The sequence below is a fragment of the Protopterus annectens genome, chromosome 4.part0 (genome assembly GCF_019279795.1).
Source record: "Protopterus annectens isolate FY-2018-M chromosome 4.part0, PAN1.0, whole genome shotgun sequence".
Lineage (NCBI taxonomy): Eukaryota > Metazoa > Chordata > Ceratodontiformes > Protopteridae > Protopterus > Protopterus annectens.
In genome coordinates, this window is record NC_056733.1 from 61,560,592 (window position 1) to 61,588,155 (window position 27,564).

Sequence of the window (27,564 nt, forward strand, 5' to 3'; positions counted from 1 at the left end):
GTTTTCTCCCATAATAACTGTGCAACATCATAACTATATTTATTTTACCACACATTTTTCCTTAAAATATTTTTCATGCAAGCTGCATACCACTTTTATTCTACTATATGCTAACACAAAATGTTGTGCTGTAAAGTTTCCTCAACCTTGCATATATTACACATTCAGTCTTTCACTTGTTTATATTTCATTGCTGCCTTAATAGGTAGCCTTTCTAACATCAACCTTCACAAACATGTCTTTCAGTTCTAAAATATTTTTAAACCCTTCTAGCTTTTCTTTTATAGATTTTTTAATGTCCCTTCTTTCATTCCCCTGTGGTTTAATATAATAATACATTTCTATACTTTATTTATTGATTGATTAACATTTGATTACTGGGAAAGTCTGACTGGGTAGAAGCCCATTTTCAGAAGAGGCCCAGGGAAAAAGCTCCAACATAATACAAAACATTTTAAGAAAAATAATTATATAATCTTCAAAAATAAAACAAAAACATCTACAGTTTAAATAATTATAACAAATTAGACATAACATAAAAACATTGGTTAAGAATTGATACAAGGTATATGACAATCATTTAATATTTAGAGAAATTTTTAGATAATTTATAGACAAATTATAGGTAAGTTAGTTCAATAAAAACAGGAATTAAAATATGAAGTGAGAGAAAAACAGGCTTATGGTATATTTAGAGCAGTCAGGGCAGAGAATTAGCAGTAAGGAAGTAAGTGAAGAAGGGAGAGTAAGGGGTTATAAGGAATGAAAAAGGTACTTGTTCACATTTAGGCATATAGTTTATCCTGCTTTTGAGCAAGAACAGAGCCAGGCATATAGTTTATCCTGGTTTTGAGCAACAACAGAGCTGGATTTTAGCTAGGAAGTCTTACAGAGTGGTTTTGAAAGATGGCAGGGAGGGTATAGACCTGATGTATATAGGTAAGGAGTTCTATGCCTTAACAATCTTGTGGGAGTACAGACAATGCCCAGCAGATTTGCTGGGTCTGTAGACAGACAGTAGTTGTTGGTCACTAGATCATAGTGATGACTGGAAACCTAGTTGTGTAATACTCTTACACCATTCTTTTCTTTCAGTTTTTGCTATCATCTCTTCATATTATAACAATTCTGCATATTTCTGGTTTTTCATTATCTAAATTTTTTACCTAATCTTATATAAACCTACATACATTTCTTTTTAATACAATCCAGCTGTCTGGCATTTTATAGATATCTATCAGATAAAGGTTATTTGCGCAAATCTTCCATCTCAGACTTAAACCATCCTTTCTAAACCACCTCCCCATTAATCTGTTATTTCCTCTCTTCTCTTTTATAATTTCCTCACACTTACACAATTCAGGTGATATAGCACAATGATCAGAAAATATAACGTCACATGTTTTTAATCCAATTTCTGTAATCCCTCTGAAAAAAGTGGATTCTCAATTTCGGTCCTAATTTTACTTCTCCTGTAAGTATAATTCCTTTCCCTCGACAGTTAACATCCCATCCTTCATCATTTATCTACAACTGAAAATATCCTTATTTATTTTCCCTATTGCCTTTCTTAAATTACAAGTAAAGGCACCTATAACCATATGTCTTTGTTAATCATTATACATTTCCTACTCTCTTCAAATAATGCTTCCCTCATTTTCTTGTGTGTAGAAGTACATAATGCAATCACCATCCAAATATTATTACTGCTTGTAAGATAATATGCTACACATCAGCCTGATTGAATAACAAAAAAAAAAAAAAACAAACAAAACCAAAAAAAAAAAAACTAGCACCTTTTTATCATCACAGCAGTGCCTGAACACGTCTTCACCAAAACTGAAAAAAAAAACTTTCTTCCCCATGTAGCTTCTACTTGAACTTTGTTTCTTATTTAATAATTTAATATCTAACAAATTATAACATCACAAAATTCCTTATTCACCCATGAAATAGTACCCAATCTAGGATTCCCATTAAAAATATTAGTAATATTTAATGATATAATATTTCATTGAATCCTTACCTTTATTTGCAGCTTTTTTTCTACAATATTTTATTTTACCTTTTCTAAACTTTTTCTGTACTACCCTTTTCTATGTCAACATCCTGTTCCACCTCCCCTTCTTCATGACAAACTGATTTACTACTTACATTATCCTCATCATCCATTTTACCCATAATCACTGTCTTCATTTCATCATTAGTCCTCAACTCACTTCCTTCCGTCTCACTTAAGGAAAGTATGTCAGCATCTGTTTCACATAATTCTTCTGTTCTTTATTGTACTTTCCTACTTCAAGCCCAAAATGGCCCCCCTCATATTTACATTTCATCCCTCATTCTCTTATTTCATGCCCTACCTACTCACACTGATAATATCTATGTTTTGGACATTCAATAATTAAATAATCTCCCCAAACCACACTGAAAACCTGCCTTGGGTTGTTCCCAGTTTTATATCATTTCCTTCTTTCCTTTGATAATTTCAAACCTTTGTAAATGCATCACCTTTCCTTCCTTATAGTCCAAACATACCATGGTTTCCCATTCTCCATTCCATAATTTATGATCAACATGAAGTTTCTTATTTTCATGTACAGCTTTACATTTTTCTGAAACAAATCTTATTTCATTATCATTAACATCAGTAGTCCAAAATTGCAAATGTAATTTTCTTTTAAACATTCTATCAGTCCTAACAACATAATTGTTCCATGGAAAACAAAATGATTTGCTATAAAATAAGACCACAAACATTTCTGCACTTTCAAAATTCTCAAAAGCTATTTCACAAGAAAGTCTCAGTTTTGGTGTGAACAAAAGAAAGAAATTACTACAAGACTGATCATCACATATATGTCAGTACCTTGCAATGATGAGCTGTATGATTTACTCATGACAATAGTATAATAAGAAATAACCCCCTCCCTTCGGTACTCGTCCCTATGAGAAACTAGTTGAAGAAAAGAGATTGGCAAGTTTCTATAGAGCAGTATCTATTCAGAGTGTTCAGATTAAGCAGAGATGGGCAGCATAAAATTGGCTGTTCCATACATCTAGCAATCCATCTGTATATATAAATACTAATACTAAAGTATAGCATACTGCTCAGTGAAGCAAATGCGAATCTTTTCTGGCCAACACTTATACTGAAATTATTCAGTCAAAACTGATATTTGAAAAAAAAATTGGAAGGGAGTTCTCCATCCCTGCAAAACCCTATAACCCTGCTCTGTAAATGGGAGTAATTCTGTATCTCTGGGAAAGGAGATGTTCCCATGAAACTCTGATCTCAAGCTTTAAATGCAAAACACTGGGATCACATATTAGTGATTCCACACTGGATTGTTAATCCCCAATATGCCACATTTAAGCCTGGCATCCAAATGATACATCATTGTGTACATGCACCCGTTTTTATCTTCATACTGTAACTCCCTTGTTCTTTCTCTGAAACATGCTCTGCAACCATATTCTGTTGTATTTCTTTTCCTCTGCCTCTTCATCTGGGATGTATCTGTAAAGTGGCTGGACTGATATTTCACTTTTCTGCTACTTTATATTTATTTTGTAACATCAGTACACGCATCACCTGTGCAAACAGACAGGTCTTTCTATACATACATTATATTGTCATATATGTACCAGCAGAAATTCAAATTTCAAATACAACTTCTGCTCACCTGGGGTTATGATATAAACTAAGCCAAAAGATCTCAAATTACAAATCAAATACCAATGACTTGTATGACTCAGCCTGAAATTAAAGTGTGACATTTTTCTCATTGTTAAGTGAGATGAGCTCAGTTTGGAAAAAACATCCTATTTACATACTATGAAGCTGTTACTGGTCAATGGTGACACACTGTTTATGAAAGTACACTCAGACATTAAGAGAACATTTTATTTATGACAGAAGGTTTGGCAGATGAAGGCATTTTTATTACACAGTAAGAAGCATATATCTGCCTGCAGGTGGCTGTGGCATTTCAGTACTTGTACAGACCTTAGAAACATCTAAACAGAATAAAACGAACCAGAAACAGCTGATGAACTCCATAACATGAATTGTCTTTATGCTCATGCTAAATGGTACAAACTGCCTTAAATGCTGTGGTTATTAGTAGGCAAAGATCTGTATCATTTGTCATAATTCAAGATGGATGATTCCACCACTTTCCCTTTCTGGGCTACCACTGCAGACTGAGATAGCAGCTCATTTGTTTCATCTATCAAAGCATCTAGGGTTGTGTTGGTCAATTTTCTTTCTGCATAACTGCTTTGTCTAAATCAGCTCTTGTTTTAAAACTTCTGATAGGTCTTTTTGGTCTTGTTACCACTTCTTTGCAGTCAAAACTGTCGGTTTGACAAAAGACTCTCTTTGCCCCCATGTATGCAAATTTATTTGTGGGAATGCATGAATATTTATTTATAACAATTTTTTAATCAATTTGTTGTTAAATTTTTTAGGTTTATAGATTATTTAGTTTTTATTTGTGAAGGTGACATGGTAGCTTAGGGGAATGTAATCAAAGTTTGTATAGGAATAAATTTGGTATTTGTTTTGATGGTGTACAGGTGGGGATGAAAGTTAAGCTTTAGATATTACAATGGACGGTATAATTGATGGTTATGTAAATACTAAAATTTATAGGAAATTTGAACAGTGTAATTATATTTTGCATGGTCAAAGTTGTCACCTCCCACATACCCTGAAATATATACCCTATGGGGAGTTTTTAAGAATAAAAAGGTTATGTAGTGATGAAGGGGATTGCAAACAAGAATTGCAGAAAGCTATGCAAATGTTTTATAAGAAAGAATATGAAAAAGAAGTAATATGGGATTGTTTTGAAAGATAAGCAGCACAATATACAAAAGGAGTATATAAGGGAAGGAACAAAAAGGATAGATAAAAGGAAAGGCGTACAGGAACAAATATTTTGTTACAAAATATACCCTATTCTCTGAGAGATTAATTAGCTTGGTAAAATATTTTTGGGGTGTCTTAGAGAAATGTAAAAATTTAGATTTTATCAGTAAAGGTCAACCTTGGATTTCTTACATGAGAGGTAGAATTATTAAAGATATTTTTGTACATGGTAGATTTAGTATGCCCTTGGTAGGGAGAAATGAAGAGATTGTGTTAAAAGGAGCACTTCCTTTTGGGAAGTGAGCGTGTTGTGGTTTTATAGTCAATAGTTTTTTGAAAATGAATGGAAAAAGATTTCAGGTTAAAGGCAGTTATGAGTGCAGTAGTGAGGGGGTGATATATGGTTTGAGATGTCCATGTTATAAATTTTATATTGGAGAAAGCAAAATAAGCTTTTCTGCTAGATTAAAGGAACACATTAGGGACATTAGAAAGGGTAGGGTGGAAAGGCCTACAGTCCTGCATTTTCAAAAGTTTCAGAATGGTAATCCACAGGGCTTGCAAGCAACAATTTTAGAACAGATTAATAGAGAATGTATGAATGTATCTGATATAAAAAGAAAACTTTTAAAAAAAGAGTCAATTTTTATTTTGAAATTCAATACTTTATCCCCCAGAGGTCTTAATATGGAATGTAATTGGAAATGTCTGTAATAATTTAATTACAATTATTTTAATTATTTAATTAAGTAATTGGAAGTTGGGCTGTTTATTAATGAAAATATACTCTGAAAAGGCTTGAGAGCTGAGGCGCTAGACAATAAATTTTATTTCTGTGTGTTATTTGTATTTTGAGTGTTTGGAGGTTACTGGTCATCTGTTTTTGTGTTTTTTGGTGTTTCCTGCATTTGCTAGTTGTGTATAATCCCTGAGTACTGCTGACTTGGATAATTCTCTTGAAATTATGTGGAACAACATATTTTTATTTTTACTGGAGTGACCTCGGGGAAGTCATGCTAGGTACTCAGGAGTACCGTTTTATTTAATTTTCCTAATTCCTTTTTAAAGTCCAGATTCTGCTAAATAGTTTGTTTAGAAATCACTTTATCACTTGCCTTTATTTACTTTCCTCAATATATACAGTGACTGTTTCATTCTCCATTAGTCAGGGTATTATCTTATAAGTAAATTGTTTTATAATTAAAAGCAACATGCCATCCATATTACTTTATCTCAACTTGAGATAAATACTTCAACACTGCAGTTTCACAATTTATACTTTATACAGTTTTCATCGCAGGAAGATGCCCTGGCTGTCTGTTGTCTCCTGAATTATTGTAATGCTCACATTTTGCTTGTGTCAATAGGTATCAGATGGTGCAAAGGTGAGGAAACATTTTGATTTTCAGATGTTTCATTGCTGGAATGGCAACTTACATGTTTCTTCTTCTTCTTCTTCCTGTGACGTTTTTTCATTTGAGTGGTTTGACCATCATTTGCCAGTGGGACTGATGCTTCTCTGTGTATTTCCCATCCGTTGTAGGAAGGGCTGAAGATTTCTCTTTCTAGTATCATAAGTTTGCATTTCATCTGTGTAACTTCATCTTCCAGTGTTCTGTTCCTGTCCTTGTGTAAGCTCAATGATTTTTGTAGCTCTGTTTTTTCTTTTTGCAGCCAGCTATTCTCCTGCAGAAGCTTGTCGAGTCTGCTTTCCATTTTGGCAGTTTGTAGGAAATTTGTAGATTCTGTAGCCATGTTTTCCTTTTTCAGGTCATCTATAGTATTTTGCAAATTACTCCTTTGCTTTTTAAATGATGCTTTGCTTTTCTGTGCTTTATAAAAGAAGATAAAATGGCTGAAGGCAATGTAAACACCAATAGCACCTAGCACCATGGGTAAAGTCACATCCTTCAAATTCCTGTACTGATCTTTTGCTTCGGACAGTCTTTCAACACATCTTTCATTTTCTTTTCTTAGATATTTATTTTCATTCACTATTGAATGTATACTGTCTTGCAGTACTTCTAGCTGCCGATTTTCAAAGGAACATGATCCTCCAAATAAGTTGCGAACAGCATCGATAATCCAGGCCATATGTGTGCTATTTCTATCTTGCAGAACCTGAAAGTAAACATTTGTATGTTATTATTTTTTGACAGCTGGTTGTATAGTAGTACAGTATTGACTGCAAATTTTTTCTGCAGTCAGTACTGTGTATGAATTAAATGAGTCAGTAAGAATTGTTTATAATAAATTATTTTCATTTATACTTATCCCCTTATTCTCATTAGTATCACTTACCTACATTTTCTGTATGGTTAGATGTCCCATTGAAGGCTAGTTTCTTGCCTAGTTCACCTTGCCATTTCCTCATCCTACCAGGGATCATTCTCTGTGACAGGGAACAAGGGCGAGGCTTCTTTACACATTTTCCAATTTTCTACTTAATTTTATACTCTCAAATCCAGTGACCCAGTGGGAGTACACATCACCTTCCAGGAACTTGGCACCTCAGATGTACAGACAGCATAATTTTAAGATGGCACAGTGATGTAAACCTTGACTTTAGATGACTGTCACTGTTGAACTGATACACCTACACGTACAAAAATGGGAAAAGGGGTGATGGATGGATGGATGGATATAATGATGTACATGCATGCCTGTATATAAACCTGCCAAGTGTTCTGACACAGTCAGCAAGATGGAAGGTTAGAGGAGAACTGAACTCCCACTTAATATGTGGGAATGGCAGCTTGATGGTGTCCATCTTTGTGTTGCATTCTGGTGGGAAGATTCCCATAGGATGTTTAATCCTTCTTATCCTGTCTCACTCATAGTTGCTTTAGTTCTTTTGTCAGATTTTTGGATTCTGGCTTTGTGGATAAATACCACATGTTAGTATCATCAGGGCATGAAATTCTGCCCTTTAAGGCAAAGCAGATCAACTTTTCATTTTTTAAAAAGATATATAATACCAATATTTTAACTTGATTTCAGATTTTGAAAGGTATTCTCAGCATCCTTGGTAGCACAGTTCTGAGAATTATAATGACATTACAGATATCTGCAGTTTTCTGTTCCCTGCTGTGTTTGCAGTAAATTTATAACATATTTGCTTCCAGCAAGCAGTAAAAAGACAAGACATGGAGACATTATTGTCTGTTTTAAGTTGTGGCTCCAATCTACACTGCTGTGTCATATAATTTCACTGTCTCATTTTGTAACTGGGAAAAATCCTTAATGGAGGCAGAAAGTGATACAAATGTAACCTGTTATATTATAGCAATAACCCACGCCTGGGTGTGGGTAATGCTGGATTTACCCATGGTTGGCGTGGTTTGGTCCCGAGGGTGAAGCCCGAGGGACCAAACAAAGCCAACCGTGAATACATTACCCACACCCAGAAGTGGGTTATTGCTATTATACCATGACATTATTTAAGAAAAGAAACTATTACTTTTCTTAAATAATGGCATAGTATAATGCCTGTTTACTGCCCTTCCGCAGATGTCTGGCATCCGGCAGTTCTGATGTACTGCGGCGCCTGCGCGGTACATCAGAGCGTAAAGCAAATGAGCAAGATCTCGAAAGCAAGATCTCCGTTGCTTTTTACTGTTTCGCTATGTTAAATGGGTTTAACATAGCGAGACACTTTAAAATAAGCAGCGGAGATGTCCGTTGCTTATTTTAAAACTGTCTCACTATGTTAAACCCATTTAACATAGCGAAACAGTAAAAAGCAATGGAAATCTTGCGATCTCCGTTGCTTTTTTTAAAACTGTCTCGCTATGTTAAATCGGTTTAGCATGGCGAGACAGCTAAAATAAGCAGCGGAGATCTCCGTTGCTTATTTTAAAGCTGTCTCGCTATGTTAAACCCATTTAACATAGCGAGACAGTGTTAAAAAAATGAGTTATACTAATGGAAAAAGTCCGGGTGACCGGACCTTTTTCCATTAGTATAACTCGATTTACAATGTGCACGCTGGCCAATCAGCGTGCACGTTTTGGGGGGGTCATGGTATAATCAGCTGTAGTCTACAGGGTGGGTGGGTCAGGAAAGGAGTGAACCAATCCTGGGCTGGCATTGCAGGAATCAGTTGGCATTAGCAAAAGTAATCAAGGAAATATAGTGCTCTGCTGGTAACTAAGGCACAGCACCTGATGACTTCAGATGTTGTAAGATGTCAGTATTCCATGATATAAGGAACAAGCCATGCAGGTCCAGTGCTGTATACAGGTTAGGTCTTCAGCAGGAAGGAAAAAGACCAGAACAAAAATAACTATAAACATTATGCCTGGGATGTAGGAAGAGTAAAAGATCTGAAAAACACGATGAAACATCTGCAAACATCATGCATGGGAGGTTTAAAAAAATGAAACGTCTCTGCATACGTATGGCATATAGGAAGATTAAAACATTGTAAACATCATGTCCAGAGTCATTGATTTACTGTTCTTAAAAACAAAATCACATTTCTGTGTGACAAATTTCAAGAATTACATGTGATTTTTAAGTTTAGTTTCCAGTTAAAATGTTTTATAATTTGTGTATGTGTGTGTGTGTGTCTGTGTATGTGGAACTGAAACAGATTCTAAGTGCTGATCATTCAGCAATCAGACTATCAGACTGATGGTATTATTAGCAAATGATGTAAAAAGAAATGCATATTATGGTCAATAAGTGGTCTGCCTAAAATACAAATTTCATAAAAATCTGTTTGCAATACTTGCACAGTCCATATTCATGAGTTATCACTATTTATCTAAAGAAATAATATAAAATAAATGTTTGTGATAATATCTGGAATGCACAAAGGATAAAACAACCACAAATCTCATGTCTGAAACCAATTAGTGACATGGATGCAGGGAGGTGACTGAACTGGGAAAATGGAAATGAGCATCTATTGTAGGATTGCCCATCCTTTGGGGTGGGGGGGGGATTAGGAAAGCGACTCTGGCTTGCTGCTTGAGTGTCACCTACTGGAAGCACTAGGCATTCCAAGAGTAATCATGTGTACCAGATGCATGCTTTCTGAGTGAACTGATGGGAGCCAGAAATGGGGTCTCATTTCATGTGGTTGTTTTTGTGAGTTGTTTCACTGCAACTGAAAGATGAGCCATTTCTTACCACCTGGCTCTTATCAGAGGGAAAAAGAATGAGATAATAGGGCTTTGTGGGCAGGAATGAATGGAACCATAAGATTCTCACTCCCAGAAAGTGAGATTGTCACTGTCAGGGATGCCTTGACTCATGGGATTGTCACGCCCAGGGTGCCTGTACCTATGGGATTGTCACTGTCAGGGATGCCTGACCCCATGGGATTGCCACTCCCAGGGATGTCTGGTGTCTGGGACTCACATTTGTGGCAGATCTGTGTACTGTGAGATTTTGAGCCTTAGTCATTTATTATTGCATTTTTCCAGATAGTTACTGGTAGATTTCTGCTTAGTCTGATGCCATTGACTGTAGTGTAAGGTCAATAGTAAGAAAACTGATTCTGCTACAGTTTGTGCTTCAGTGCTTTCATATTCTGCTTATCTGTTACCTGCTTAAAGTTGCATTGTGTGTCTGCCCCATCCCCCACTAACACATTTAGCTAAAGTTTCTGAAAGAGCTACAGTAATGCCTTTACTACTGAGTGCTTACCTGATTGGGCTGTGGGCATACTTAGTTTAAAACTTGCTTTTTCTGTTTGTATATAAGCCTCATGTTTCAGTGACAACACCAGAGAGTTTGAGATTTTGCTTGCATCTTATGCCATTCATGCGACAAAAAATGAAATTAAGTATTTTTTGCATTTGTATTTCTTGTTTTCATTACATTCTCAAAGATTTCTGTGCTAATTATTGTTTTTTGCTTAGAGTTTAAAGTTGCATTTCTCCACTGTGTAAGGGCTGCTGTTTGCATTTGTAGTACCGTATATAATATGTACTGTTTTCCGTGCTTTTAAGCATCTATTTTTGTGGTTCCCTAACACGAACTCCAAGCCAGTAATTTTCCATTTAGAAGATCAAAGTCTTCACTCTTGTGGCAGGAGAGGACTGATCACACCTATCTGAGCTAGGAATTGCTGGTGGAAAGCTTATTGCATGCTTACTTAATTGGCCCACGTGCTTATCTAGTTAAATTTTTTTTTCTGCTTCTATATAAGGCTTGCATTTGCTTCACACAGTGGTAGTTAGTGGTGCCCTGTATATACGCAATCACTCGAAGTTATATTTTTCCTATAAAAACTACCCCTGAGATTTTCCACATTCCTGAGCTACTCAAGTAGCAATTAGTGTGTGCCACATTTGATGCTCAAAGAACAACTGGTTTGCATGCTGAGCAGCATCACTGGATAGGTCAGCTGTAGATTACACTAAGTAAGCACCCATCTCTCATCTGGTTGCAAACACCCCCCCCCCCATTCTTTCCCTTGTAAAGCACATATTAAGGATCTGCAACCATGGATATAGGGACGCACAGGCAAGTCTGAGCCTAGCATTGAACAGTATTCTTCCATCTCTAAGGATGATGCCACAATACCAACAGATAATGATTGACTTTAATAATTTGCTTAGCTACTGGTGTCATTCCAAAGGGGTCCAATATTTGTCAACCTGGGAGAACATGATTGACAGGCCATGCTGCTTTGCCAGGGATGGTCTTCACCTGTCAACACTGGGCTTTAGGATATTGGCCAAAACACTGTCCACCCCTATAGTACTTTTTTAGGCATTGCCAAACAGACAAACCTTCCAACATAGCAAAATCTAATCAGGATAAGCTAAAGGTACTACTGCTCAATGGTAAAAGTCTCAAAAAGGAACTGCACTCCCTGGAAGCTCTCCTCACCCTAGAGAATGCTGACATCTATGCAGTTACTTAAACTTGGTTCAAAGCTACTGAAAGCACCCTGACAGTGCATGGCTATAATGCCTTTCACATGTTTCAATCACCCACTGCATATGAAAGGGCAAAGGGTGGAGGTGTATTCATTTGTATAAAAGATAAGCACACCTCAAGACTGGTAAAGCAATATGACAAGCTCGAGCTACGAGTCCAAATAACCATAGCAAAAATCCATTACCATATCTTGCCAGCTATAGGTCCCCCACCATGAACCATCATACCTGAATTTACTCGAATAATTTGCCATTCAGCCCAATAACATACTTTTGGGTGATTTCAACTACCTCTCCATTAATTGGGTAGCATACACTACCACTAACATGCAGGCTGAAAGATTTCTAGACTTTGTCAATGCAAATGCCCTGGACCAGCTAGAATGCACTCCCACTAGTGGTACACATATCCTAGACCTGGTATTCACAAAAATGGGAGAGTGTTGCACCCCCCCCCCCCGAGTGTGATGTCCACACTGGTTAGATAAAATCACAAAGCAGTATCCCTTGTAATAAATATAAAACTAGAACCCCCACCTAACCCCAAAACCTTTAAGAACTTTTCTAAGGGAAACTACCTGCTATTAAGGCATGTCATAGCTAGTTTACAACCTCACCAACCCAGAAAACACAGAAGCCTATGCAGAGATGTACACAAAAGCCCTGTATGACCATATAAACAACTGCATAGAAATGGCAGTACCAGACTGAAATAAGCCTAGGAAAAAAGCAAAAGCAAAAAAAAAAACACCCTAGTGGACCCCTTGTATAAATGTGTTGCCCAACAAAAAAAAGAAAATCCTGTCAAATAGTAAGAGACATTGTGCACAACAGAGCAATAACTCCCTAGTTAGTCTAAACAAGCAAATCAATGACTAGTCAAGTCTTCAAAAGCAAATTTTGAGGCAAAATAGCCTCTCAAGCTAAGGATAACCATAAGGCATGTTTCAGTTACGTTCACAATTTTAAGGGCAACACCCAACAATGTGCGGAATTAGTTGTAGATGGCATCATGTATACTCAGCCAGATGATATAGCAAATCTACTGGGCAATTAATTCAGTTCCAATTTCACCTCCAGTTACTCCCAAGAAATACCCTCCACCATTCCTCTACCAGTTATCACTAAACAGGTCACCACTGCACTTTAAAGCTAAAAACATATCTTTGATGGGACCTGACAATATTTCAGGATGCCTCTTAAATTGCTTGAAACATGACCTATCAGGCCTACTAGGATCTATATTTAACCACAGCCTCCAGACTGGCTTTGTCCTGGTGTAGTGCAGGACAACAACAGTCATCCCTCTGCATAAAGGTGGGCCATCAATATACTCAGGAAATTACAGGCCCATAAGTTTGACTGGTCTTACATGCAAGGTTATGGAAAGAATAATCATGGACCTGATAAACAACAACATAGGAAACCTCCAAACACTGGACCCAACCCAGTTCAGCTTTATAAAGGGCAGGTCATACCTGCTCAATCTGGTGGACTTCTTTGAGAAAGTCACTAGGACCATGGATGAAGGTAAAACAATGCACACTGCCTACCTTGACCTGGCTAAGGCATGTGACACAATTCCCCACTTGGGCATTATAGATAAACTCACAAAACTGGGCATAAATCACTACATCACCAGATGGATAGCCAAATGGCTCACATACAGGACACATGTTATTAGAGAGGGCAAATCCAGATCCAGCAAGAAGCCAGTTACTAGTGGGGTGCCACAGGGCTCAGTGCTGGGACATCTCCTGTTCAGAATATACTTCTCTGAAGTCAAGGCTAGTGTATATGGCCTTTGGCTAACTACGTTTGCTGATGACTGCAAGTTGAAGGCAATCAGTGAATCTCTCAATGATGTAGATATCCCTCAGAAGGGTCTGACTCAGACATATAATGTTGTCAGAGACAACACATAAAACTAAATGCAAAAATGCATAATCACACTCATTAGGAAGTCAAATACTCTTGCAAATTACAACATTAATAGCACACCCATAACAATGGACTCAGAGGTAAGAAATTTAGGTACACAGATAGATAGGAACCTGAACTTTGACCATGTGTCCACAGTGGTGAGGAAGTTCTTCTATTTGGCACAGCTTATAAATAAAGGCATGGCATCCAGATACAAGAAAATTATAGTCCCACTGTACTTAGTTGATGAACAACTGAGTACAATGCACCTTTTGATGTGTACTTGAACAGACACACGCAACAGCTGGAGTGACATTATAGGTTCCTTATAATAAAAATACAGGGTGTAAACAGTATGTCCTATGTAGATAGACTAAAAGCCCTATCCCTGTACTCTGTCTCCTATCAACTTTTAAGGGGTGGTCTATGCCTTACCTATAAGGCACTCTCAAAGCCAGCCCTGATGGAACTGCAACACATTCACAAGACAAACTGCCTGAGGGCCACCTGATCTAGGGATCTAAACCTGATGTGTGATGTGAACAAAACATGCTGGAAAGAGAGATATGCATCTCAGATACTACAATATTACACCTTCTCCGGAACATGCTTCCTATTCACATAAAGCAGAGTCCTTCACTGACCTTCTGCAAATGCAGTTTAGATTTATGGATGAGGAATCATAAATTCACATCTGGGGTTGTGCCCATGTCCCTTATAGACATGGGCAGTCTGTAAAATACTCAAAGGGATAGGCACAAATCTAAGCCATCCTCTAGCCAGCCATTAGGGATCAAAAATCAGGTAACATATGGGTAATAATGGCTAGGCTTCTAAGGGATGTTATACTGTTAGCTTAGTAATCTTCTATGAACATATGAACTTATGAGGTTGGCAGAGACCTGTATGTTGATGGACATCCAGAGAGTAATCTTTAGGTAATGATTCTTCTTGCCTAAGAGCTACACATTTTAACAGCAGCACCAAAGAGGGTAAGGTATGCTGAGTGTTTGTGGACTTTGTATTTTTAAAAATGTTGGATCACAAAGTATGTTCTTGAACAGCTGTTGCTACAAAAAAATTACTGTGTTCTCTAAGTGGAAAGAATTGTTACAAGAAAGTGTATATTATATCTATATCTATCTATACACAGACACAGACACACACATAGTGGTATAATTATATATACATGATTCCATCACTCCACAACCCTTTTGCACATGAGGTTGGGATGTCACATCAACAGTGACAATCCAGAGCCAATGTTTTATATATAATATCTCAATGTCTTACTTACAAATTTCAACCTTACAAAATAATTTGAAAAAAAGCTTTCTTTTTATTACAAGCAGGCAATTCCCCCTCCCTTTACTTATACATGTCAACTCCCATACCACACGACAGTGAGGAAAAGGGAGAGGTCCCTAAACCCCACTGTGCACCAATCTCACAGTATGTCCAATCCTATATAGTTCAGAAGTTAACAATTTGTGAAATGAGCAAATTTGTAACTCAGTTCGCAATATGACCAAAGAAACAGCTGCTCAAAATCCAGGAACTTGCAGCCAGGGTCCCAAGCTGCAGTTTCTCCATCTGCCCACCTGGCCGAGCAGCTGCTCAAATTAAAATATGAGTTGAGGACTGCAGCTGCCACAAAGCAGTCAGATGCCATGAAGATCTCAATATGGAAAAGGTAAATGGTGAAGGGAAACAGGGAGGGTGGCTTTAGGATTAGGAAGGGAGGAGGTCTTTAGGTTTAGGGAGTGACCAGGAGTTGACACTAGGTTAGGATTAGAGAGGTAAGGGAAATTTTAGGTTTAGGAAGTGATCAGGAGTTGGCAAAAAATTAGGGTTAGGGAGGGGAAGGGATTTTTAGGTTTAGAGAAAGAAAGGGTAGTTATTTTTAGGGTTATGGTCAATGGTTCTGAGAGGGATAGTTAATTTAATGGTAGTGCATGAGAATCTGTGTAGTGGGAGTTAGGGCGCTTGCCAACACGAGTGAGTGGCAGCAGGAAAGTGTGTTGCAAGCTAATATTATGTGAGCACTTGTAATAAGCCCTTCTACTATATACATATATATGGTTACATGCTATGTTGATGGGTAGCATGGATGAATGTTGCAATGTGCAACTGTCATGTATGTCCAGGTGTGAATTTGCCAAATGGAGCAGTGTTGTGCATGGAGATAAGTGGGGTTTGGTATTAGAGGTTAGGAGTGTGTGTGTGGGTTAGGGTAAGTATTAGTTAGAGGATAAATTTAGTAGTGTATTGATACATGTGGTGTTTGCCTGAGCCTATCTTGTTTAGTGACAGTGTTATAGAAAGGGTTTTCTAAGGAAAGATATGGTACAGTACTGGATTAGGATTAGGGCGGGGTAGGGTTATAGTTACGGTTAGCAGTTATGAGTAACACTATAATGCATGATACAATAACAGGGAACTATTTCCCCACTTTTAAGATTTATGGTCATAATGGCAATAAGGTATTCCTTTTGGTAGGCTACTTTATCAGTGCGGGGAGGGCACCCTGCAAGAAGATAAGCATACAGTTTCACCTCTACCTAACCTGGGAAAGGGGAAATAATCACCAAATACATGCATATGAGTCTAACAAAGATCAGGGAATAGTAGCAGAAGGTCGCAAGGACTGAAAAATGGTTATGGGTACAGATGGAAAAAGGACCTACACAATTTAAAAAAAAAAAGACATGTCAACACATACCTATGGCAGAGCAGCTTGTAAGTACAGAGCCAGTAGAAGTAAATGTGTTGCAAAGTAGGGAGTAGAAGTAACTAGTAAAACTAAAGAAGCCATTCATAGACAGGAAGTATGACAAGGGAATGAAGAAAGGAAGTATGGAAAGTGCACAACCTGAGCAGATTTCTAAACCGTCATCCAAGCTAAAATAGAATGCCTAGAACAGGTGAGTTGAAAAGGAAGCAACAGTAACTGGAAGAGTTCTAATCCCACTGATATCAATGTAGACAGAAAACTTTAGTAAAAGAATACTCTAGGCAACAGACATCTGTAGGTTTGCAAAAAAGTAAAAAAGTGAAGATAAATGTTCTGGGATATCCCTTGTTGAGAAAAAGGAAAAGGAGATGATGGTGCTCACTCATTCCGAGTCCGAAGGAGAGTAAGCTAAAGAAGAAAAGACAGAGGAGAGGGTAGTGTATATTGCTAGCATAGAGAACCTTCAACAACAGAGCTCTGATATTCCTGGAGAAACCAAAATACAAGAATCCTAAACAGCACAAAAAGGGTTCCGTCCATCAGATCTGTAATGGAAACAAGGAAACAAATGAGCCTGATATAGATAGCAACTGACAATAAACAGCATTGGCATAAGCAGCCTATCTTACGAGAAAAGTTAGACACTGAAATTCAGTGCTTGCACTGGTGGGAGAGGATGCATTCCCTATAATCTCATGATGGGCAGACCCTGAAGAAGCTTCAGAGCTGGCTGACCACCATGTACACTAGATAAACTTTAAAAAGGCAGAGTGGGAAGATGACACATTGAACAAAGCAAGGGAAAATGTATGTAGACTTGTAGGGGAAGAAGTTTATTAAAATGTTTCCATTTCTTAATTCTCAGTCATAAAATAAAATTATGCAGAACAATTAAGGACAGAGATGAAATAGTACCTCAACTATTAGTGCCCTAATCTTTAGCAAACTTGCTGATGAGGTCAGCACAGTCATGAACTAAGAGGACATCTAGGAATGATCAAGACAAAAGCACAGATCCCAGCAATGTTTTACTGGCCAGGAATAATGAAGGAAATTGATATTTTATGTAATGCATTCCCTGAATACTAGAAAATGACCCCCCTCTATCCAGGTACAAAAATCCCTTGATTCAATGGCAGTCGTAGAGGTGCCATTTGAATGTATTGCTACAAACAATGTTAAAATATTGTAAAATCCAGCAATGAGATTCAGTACATATTGGCTATTTTGGATTATGTATCTAAATATTCTGAGGCTATTTTTCTTTGTAAGGCTAAGTTCAAAGTAGGGGAATTAGTCTTATTATTTTTCACAGTGGTTATGCCTAAGTAAACACTCACCAACCAGTGGACTCCATCATTAGGCACTTTGAAATTGCCTTAAAGTGTATGCGATTTCCTTATTGCTGGCTTGTCTGCCTTTGAATCACCTTGAAATTACTTGCAGCTAGTTGTTAGACTTGTTTCTGGTACCTTTCCACTTGTGGCTAACTAAAGCGTGTTTTTACATTAAAAAGACTGGGAATGCAATTCCAGAGGGAGTAGAAAGGTAGTCTGGACTGTCCAAGTTGGAAAATGTACTAGAATGCTTAAAGGATTGTTTTATCAGCCAAAAGGGTTTTTAGGGACTTAACTGGGTGTTAATCTGCATTTGAGAGATACTTCTGCTGTGCTTTTGCATTAAGAATGTCGGGATCATCCATCTCGTGGCAGAAGGTATCTATCTAGTCTTTCTGAGTTGAGAGTTACTCCAGGGAGCTAAAAATGTTGTTGTTTATTGGCCAGATGGTATGGGAGTTAGTTTTCAGCTTTTTTTTCTGTCTGCTATAAATCAAGTGTGGTTTCACAGAGCTGTTCACTGCTCAGTGGAGATTAGCAGTACCCTGTATAATAGCAAACTTCTAAAGCTAGTGTATATACTAAGACTTTAACCCATAACAGAGAAATGCTTTGCATGGAACTAAGTTTATAGCAGCTAGTTAGAGCATCAAACAGCACTAGGATCATAGCACTATCTGACATCTAGCCTTCACCCTAGGCACCACTCAGGTGACCACTGCAAAACCAAGAACCAAAACCATAATAGCTCAACCCTAATACAGGTCCTGACAACATGGATTTGCAATTTCCTAATGTTTCTGTAGCCTTTTTGGCAGATATGGACATCCTAAGATAATGTAGTAGGTAAAAAAATAGAACAGTTGCATTCAGCTATTTCTATATACAACCGAAATATAATGATCCTTACAGAAACATGGCTTAAGCCCCATATCAAAGACAACTCTATAACCCCACCTGGCTATAACATACTAAGAGTAGATAGAGCACACACAAGAAGTGGAGGTATCGCCCTTCTTCAAAAGACCAACTTAAAAGTCCAACTCCTACAAGAAGAACCCCCAAATTTCAACAATGCTGAAACTATTTGCCAAAGTCCTTCTAAACCAGCACAAACAACTAAACTTACCACCAGGAGAAAACCTTAACACCCTAGAATCAATATTTCACTTGGCTTCCCACTCCCTCCCCCAAGAAACTATAGCTCTAGGTGATGTCAATATTGACTGAACAGTATACACTCACCAACAGCCACCAACCACATAAATCTATATAATTACACCCAACTCATACACTCACCCACAAGTATAGACAAGTCCACCAAAAGAGAATCCACCTTGGACTGGATCCTCACTAACCAACCCAACACTGCCCACTAATGTGGAACACTTCCTAACTCTCTCAGTAACCACAAGCCATTTTTCTCCTTTGGCACAAACTTAAATGTACCAACCCACCCTCCCTGCTACAAACCCGTTCCCGAAAAGACTTCCCCCTAAAAGAAGAGTTTCACAAGAAACCCTAAAATCCTGTAACTGGGCTCCCTTCAAAACACCCCCCTGGATAAAGCAGTAGAGTACTTTAACTCCACATTCCTAGAGATTCTAAACCAATTAGCCCCACTCAAAATAATCAGGGTATGCAGTAACCCTGCCCCCTGGCTACAAAAAAAAAAAACACAAAAACCTTACTAAAAGACAGAGATAAAGCCTGGAAAATCTGACAAAAATACAAAACACCCATAACCATGCAAACCTTTTCTGAACTTAGAAACAAAGCAAAAAAGCAGGTCAAGATGGATAAACAAAATCACTATATTTCCTTACAAAGAAAACACAGTAACAACCCAGAGAAATTCTGGGCTGCAGTGAACAACATCCTCCAGCCTGGAAAAGCCACTACACCACCACTAAACATTGAAGGAACAGATCTTGACATAGTCTCAAACTTCAACAACTATTTTACCTCTTTCATATTTAAACTCATAAATGATATAACATCCGCAACCCAACCACAACCCCCCAAAATGCCAAACTAACTCTACCCCCTTCTCACTCAAACCAGTACCAACATCAACCATTCAAAAACTCTTTGCAAAACTCAAACCAACCACTCTTGAAGCCGACAATCTACCAGCCGAATACCTCCAAACTGCATCTAAGGCCATTGCCTACCCCATCTCCCTACTAATTAATAGATCTGTTACTAAACACACCATTCCATCCTTGTGGAATACCTCATATATCATCCCCCTCCACAAGGGCGACCAACCTCTCCAACTACCATCCCATTGCAATCCTACCACCCCTATCAAAGATTCTAGAAAGATGTATCCACCACCAACTCCTCACACACCTACTATCTAATAAAATACTATCTAAAACCCAGCACAGATTTAAACCATCCCACAGCACCGCCACTGCTCTAATTAACTTCTCCAACACCATAAACTCATACAGGAACCAAGGGAAACATGTCTCTGCCACTTTCCTAGACTTATCCAAGGCATTTGACACAGTTTCTCACAATAAACTCTTAGCCTGCCTCTCTGAACTCAGCCTCAATAATCCCATCCTGCACTGGTTCAACAGTTACCTATACAACTGCTCACAGTCTGATAAATGGATCAGCTCCCTATCCCCCACTCCCTGTCATATATGGCATACCCCAAGGCTCAATCCTAGGCCCCATTCTCTTTAAAATATTTACAAACAAACTCCACTTAGCAACCACAAACGCTGATATTGTCCAATACGCTGACTATACCACCCTAATCTGCTCGGCACCCAACATCCATCTTCTACAAAAGTAAAGCCCAAGAATCCTTCACTGAGATAGAGAACTGGCTAAACAATCACCAGCTGATACTAAACCCAAAGAAAAGACAACTAATGCTATTCCACCCAACTAAGCCCAACAACCCACCTTCTCCATTCTCTCAGGCAATAACACCCCCATTATGCCAGTACCAGAGGCCAAAGTACTAGGCGTCACAGTTGACCAACAACTTAAAACAGTAAACACATATCCCAAACTATCTCTAAAGTCCACAAAAAGCTAGGATGCCTGTATTGCAGCAAACAGTTCCTCACCTCTACATATAAAACTGCCATAGCCAGAACTCCCCTCATCAACATTACTGTGTGCCTCCCCAGTTCTAACTAACATTAATAAAACTGACCTGAACAAACTCTCCACATGCTACAACAAGATAGCTAGGTTTGCAGCCAGTGATAAATCACACTTCCACCACTGCCAATCCCTACATAAACTACAATGGTTAGAATTTCCAAACTTACTAAGCTACCACCAACTCAACATAGCTCATCAAACTCTATACCATCCTGAGAAAACACCTGCCCTGACTGGCATGTTAAAGTTTCACAACTCCAGCAGATAACTACAATCCAGTGATAAAGCCCTGATCAAAGTCAATCCATGCAAGAACAGTTCTGGAGAAGCCCTATTCTCCCATGAGGTTGCAAAAGCATGGAATACCCTCTCTCCTGACCTCAGGTTACAAAATCACACATCCACATTTAAAGACCTCCTCAGATCATGCCTTTTCGCTAACCCCCCTTTGCAACTACAATGATACCACCCCAAATCCCCCCCACTGTAGGCAGGTTACCCCCTGAGGCCTCTGATGCATACCTGGTCCACCCATGTGCATTGTATATTTGGTAAATATTGTAAATATGTACTTACTCTCAATACCTTATGTACACATATTGTACTAGCACTGCCAGATTTCTGATCACATAGCTGTACTATGAGAGTGTATTGCATACAATTGTTTTTGCCTTTTATATGTTAGCATTCTACCACTTGTTATCCTGCTACTATTATTGCATTAACTGTCTTGCCTTCTAAAAATATGTCGGCACATTCTACTAATTGTTACTTTTTAACTACCACGTATTCACACTGTGACTTCGTGGAGCTTTTCTCCCCAGGACTCTGCTGAAAATGGACACTAGCTGTCCAGTCAGATTATCCTGGTAAAACAAATATTAAATAAATAAATAAATCAATAGATGTACCAATTGTCTCACTTACTAGGGACAACCTTTTAATCCTAAAGAAACTAAAACAGTATGTGAGATACGTACACATCTAACTTCCTTGGAGGCAACAGAAATCTCGCTTACAAACAACGCTAAGAACACACACATTACATCCTTCACACATACCGCTCATCACACACATAGACTTTCTTATGCTGAGGCACTTTAAGGAAACCATCCCAAACCTCAAAGACCTCCTAAGCCATCAAACTGCAACACTTACCCTCAGAAATCACAAAAGCACATACCCAAAAAACACATAACATCACACATAAGCCTAAACCCAATGAACCCTCAAGAATAAAGCCCATAAGGAATTCTATCGTATGACACAAAGATACTCCTCTCTTCAGGCTGGACAAGGAGAGGATAACAGTTAGTTGCCTATCTGGGGCTAGGATCAGAAATATCACACACTCACTCAAGTCTCTGCATTGCAGGTACCAATATGATTGCATCATAGTCCATGTGGGTGTAAATGACCTGAGGTGTACCTCACTGGACTATATGAAAAGAGACATTATAGATCTCTCTGAATATGTTTCAACCCAGAGGTCATTTTACGTCTAGCTGTTTCAACCCAATGTAATACCGTAGAGGTACTAGTCAATATCCAAGATTGCATTTAGTGATGACTTTCCATGTCCAGGAGGGTTGTGGGTACTATCCTTGATAAAAATTTACGGTGCCTCATCCATTCATCCAGATTCCTATTGAACAGTGTCATAGAGGTGCTCTGTTTCACATGAATTGGTAGCCTGTTCCAAAGACGTGGCAGTCACTGGGACATAAATCCATCCCTTCAGCATGTCCTATTTACATCAAAGACCATATTTAATTCCCTGGAATGGGTTGCCCTAGACCCATTTGATTTACGGATATGCAGTAAGTTATTTAGGTTTGGGTCTTGGGTTGCTCTGTAGGCCAAGCATAAGTCTATACAATACAGAATATAGTGACAGGGATTTTAGTCAGTCCATGTAAGGCACATGCTGGAGGCCCTTGATATTCTTTGTTAGAAACCTCTGAGGTCTCTGTAATTGCTGTAGATGCTTAGTATGGTATATACTGAATGGAGCATTATACTGAATTATAGGCCAGATAAATGCCCAGTATGGGGGGGGGGGGGTTAAAACTTCTTTTGCTCTCAAGGTGATGCCTTTACTAATCAAGTGAACTATGTGAAAGCTCTCCTTGCAGTGGTATATACATGGTGGTCGAAGTTAAGGTTGCGGACAACCTGTGATCCCAGGTCCCTTACCACTTCATCGGTACTTAGGGTATTGTCATTGATTTGATAGTGTAAAAGGACATTGTTTGTGCTGAAGGGAATGATGATGCATTTCTTTGCATTCAGTTTGAGACCTGACTAATACACTAGTCGTTGGTCTGTGTGAGACCATCCAGGAGTATACTGACATAATTCGGGGATTCAATGATTAGACCTAGTTTGCAGTCATTAACTTTTGAAAATTATACACCAAACAGTAGGTGACCCAGCACTGACTCCTGTGGCACCCTGCTGGTAACAGGTCTGCTAGCAAATGTGGAGTCACCCACTTTGATAGTGTGTGTCTGGTTTGTGAGCCAGTTGGCAATCCATCTTAGAATGAAGGGGTTTACATTCAGTTTGTAAGTTTATCAGTAACGCCTGAATGCTGGATTGTGTTCAAAACCTTTGCGAAGTCAAAGTATGCTGTGTGCACAAATTTGCCCTCATCAATGGCCTTGGTCACATTTTCAGAGAAACCCACCAGATTTAAAAGGCAGGATCTGCCCTTCACAAAGCCAAACTGGGTAGGATCCAGGGTTTGGAGGTCACATATGTCTTTATTTATGAGGTCCATAATGATACGTTCCATGCCTTACAGATGAGGCTGGTCAGGCTTATGGGTCTGTAATTCCCCGAGTCTGTTACTAGGCCACCTTTGTGGAGGGGAATAACTGTAGCTGTTCTCCATCCAAAGGAACAACGCCTGTGTTTAGGCTATGATTGAAAAGAGTGCTTAGTGATCATGCTAATTCATGTTTTGGCCTGTTTAGAAGACAGCCTGGGATGTCATCTGGTCCCACAGAGGCCGTGTTCTTTGCCTTGGACAGGGCTTTGAGGACCTGCTCTTCAGGTATGCAAGGTGGGGGAGAGTTTGGGGGAGGGTTTGTTGTAAGTTAGGAGAGGATAAGGGAGTGAAATTTTTACCTAACCTATCCACTAGCAGGTTTTCTATCTCTGTGGGGTCAGTGTGTGCAATACCAGTTTTGCACATGCTTGGATCCTACCCTTTAGGTTATGTACGTAGCTGTAAAAGGCCTTATGGTTATCCTTGGCAGTACTTGCTAGGTTTCTCTCAAATTAGCTCTTGGAGGATTTGACAAGTTGTCTTATTTGCCTGTTAAGGCTGAGGAAGGTGCTTTTCCATTGTTGGGTCCTTTTGTATTTATTGTAGAGTTTGTTGATGGTGGATGTCCACTATGGCAGCTTGATTGTACTTTGGGCTCTGGCTTTGATTCTATTTGGTACAGCTGAATTTATACACTTATGAAAATGATTGTACAGGGCTTTGGTGTAAGCTTCGGTGTAGTTACCACTTTCAGATTTGGGGTGTGGCTTGGAATGCATTTATATCTTCACCTAGGAGGGTATAGTTTGCATTGGTGAAGTTTTTTAGTCTGATTTCACCCTTTGTGGGTTCTGGTGTTACTGTCAGCTTGAAGTTCGAAGGTGACGGATTTGTGGTCTGTTTTAGCTAATGAGGGACCAACAGTTCCAGCAGTGGACCTGTTTGACATGTTGGTGAGGACCAGATCTAGAATGTTTGTTCCTCTTGTCAGGGTATGAACAATTTTCTCCAGGGCATTTGAACTCACAAAGTCAAGGAACTTTTGTGCTAGTGAGTTTGGGCTAGAATAGGTTTCCCAGTTGATGGTGAGATAATTGAAATCCCCCATTACCAGTGTGTTCGGTAAAATTTGGATTGTCTTCAGTTTGGCTAAGTAGGCTTCGTGGGTATTGTGACCTATGAAAGGGAATCTATAACTGGCTAGGATCATAACCTGGACCTGGAGTAACTCCATGAAGTTGTCCAGTCTAACTAGATATGAGATGCGTTTATCTCCAATATAGATAAAAACACTGCTGCCTTTGGTTTTCACACATTTGTTTTGCTGTCTAAAAGTGTGGAAGGCAATGTAGCCTTGCAGGGCCGGGGTACTCTCTGAAGCCTTAAACCAGGTTTCTGTGACTGCACAGACATCTACATGTTCTAGTGATAGAATTGTTTCCAGGGAGTGCAGTTTTTGTTTAAGCTCCTAGCATTTAGCAGCATGCCCCTTATTTTGTTCTGATTGGTTAATTTCATGTTGGTAATGTTGTTTTCAAGACCTTGCCTAGAAAAGGCACTATGGGGGAGGCAAGAGCCTTTGCCAGTAGCCGAAAACCTAGGGGTGCCAGATGCAAACCATCTCTGGCTATGCAGCAAGGTTTGTCAACCATGACTTCCCAGGAAGACAGGAACTGGATCCCCTTGGAATGACACCAAAAACTAAGCCAATTATTGAAATGAATGATTTTTTGTTTATTCTGTGGCATCATTCCAGGTAAAGGTAGTATGCTGCTCAAGGCTAGGGACATACCTGCCTGGGACACATACTCAGAGAGCTCAATCATGTCTCTCTTCATATAGTCCAGTGAGGTAGATCTCAAGTCATTTACACCAACATGAACTATGACAGAGTCATAATGGTACTTGTTGCTGAGAAGGCTGAGTGCATGCGTGATTTGGTGAATTCTGGTACTGGACAGGCAGCTGACCATTACTTTCTCTAGTCCAGCCTGGTGAGAGAGACATCTGTGTGTCTCTCTAGTCTCCAGTGACAAGAAAACTTGTTTTTTGAGTGATATGCCTTATGGGCTTGGTCGGTGAGACACTGGTGTTGCTATATGTCATGGGTGCTGTGGAGAATGTGTTAGCTGTAGCAGACTTGTGTTTTGGAGGTCTGTAGTGTTTCAGTAAGTTTTTCGAGTGAACCTCCGTGTATGTGGATTTACATGTTTGATGCATATTATGTGTGTGAGTATTGGTACTATGTGAATATGTAGTGGTGGTGAACTGACAACCTTCTCCGTGTCACTGTTTTGAGTAAGAAAGAGCACAGATTCTAGATTCTTGGTATATACATCTCTCGCACTTTGTACTAGACTGTGCTAATAGTAGAGGGTTGTCTGTGTACGAGACAATTGCTACACTGCCTTGCTTTTTTCCCCACTTTTCTGAGATTTAAAAAAGTTCAGTTACAGGCTTGCTGTTCCTGAACTGTTTGTAAGTTTCTGTGAGGCCATTTTTGCTTGGGCTAAAGGAAAGTCTCTCTGTTGATCAGTGGCAGTGAAAAACATTGAGCAGCTCCCCTGCCCCTGTGGGAGTGGTTACTGACTTGAAACTGTAGTTTTATTGACCAGTAGAGGTCATTTCCAAAACTCCTTCATCTTCCTCTCTTAAAACTTAGTTGCCTCATGGGTTTGGCATCTTTTCAGGCTTGTTGGCTGTTGGTGAAGCACCCACCAAGAGGAGAAAATGCTGAGAGAAGAAGGGAGCCACTTTTGAGATTTTAAGTATTTTTTCTCTGTTTATTTGCTAAGTTTTTCTGCATAGTTGCCTAGTTTGAGCATTTTCTGGATTGTTAAACTTGATTTCTGCATTAGTAGCTGTATTTAGAGCACAACCAAAAGCTGTTTACTGAATTTCCTGTTTGCACTTAATTTTAAAATCTTTTTTTCTCAAAACTTGCGTATTTTCTGTCTTTGACCTAGCACTCTTGTGTGGGGTCATTTACTGCACTGTTATAACTTGATATTACTTGTGAACCTCTGCTATCTCTGAAAAACAAAACAAAAAAAAAATCTTGCTTTTTTCCCACTTTTCTGAGATTTAAAAAAGTTCAGTTACAGGCTTGCTGTTCTTGAACTGTTTGTAAGTTTCTGTGAGGCCATTTTTGCTTGGGCTAAAGGAAAGTCTCTCTGTTGATCAGTGGCAGTGAAAAACATTGAGCAGCTTCCCTGCCCCCCGTGGGAGTGGTTACTGACTTGAAATGTAGTTTTATTGGCCGTATTGGGTCAATTACTGGCTCTTTCCAGCCCCTGCTATCAAGCACGCTTTAGCGTGCTTTAGCGCGATTTAGCACGGAGTTGCCACTAGAGCAGCATCGGGCAGCGCCAGTTTAACAAGGTTAACTTTTTCTGGCTCCATAAAGTCTGTTCTTCATTTTTTCCCTTAGAACTGCTCTACTAGTAATCTAAACAGTATATCCCTTAACTAAAAAGCGCAGCACTTGTTCCTGAAAAGCTTTTTTTTTTTTCTCCAAAAAAAAAAAAAATGCTCAGCACTTGTCTTAAAAGCATCTTCTTTTCAGGCTTAGCACTTCTGTATTATACAAAGTCCCTCACTAGCGAAAGCCCCCCCAGGAGTACCCACTTCCTTACTAAGTCCTCTCTTATTCAGTTACACCCCTAACTTCTTAATTTCTCTAGCATGTTGAAGGGCCAGATGCTGGCATCCTCTCCTGTCCAGTTGGTGAATCTGGGAATATTGAGGCAATGTTACAATTGCCTCATGTACACAGACAACCCTCTCCTCCTCCCACATAACACAAATACTTGCGAGAGATGCAGCTATTTAGCCAAACTGGAGGCTGAGCTCTCTCAACTCAGGACTGGCAAGACCAGACAGGAGGAGAAGGC

General features: G+C 38.9%; 1 protein-coding gene across 2 annotated transcripts in view; it reads right to left on the reverse strand.

Moving 5' to 3' along the window:
* Positions 1-3,893: 3,893 nt before the first annotated feature.
* The window catches only part of LOC122799185, a 54,423-nt gene continuing 30,752 nt past the window's right edge, over positions 3,894-27,564 (reverse strand). For both annotated transcript variants that reach the window (XM_044068089.1, XM_044068088.1), the window contains exon 2: positions 3,894-6,997. In XM_044068089.1, coding sequence (XP_043924024.1) covers positions 6,221-6,970 — 750 coding nt within the window. In that variant the 5' untranslated portion in view covers positions 6,971-6,997 and the 3' untranslated portion in view covers positions 3,894-6,220. The remainder of the gene's footprint in view (positions 6,998-27,564) is intronic.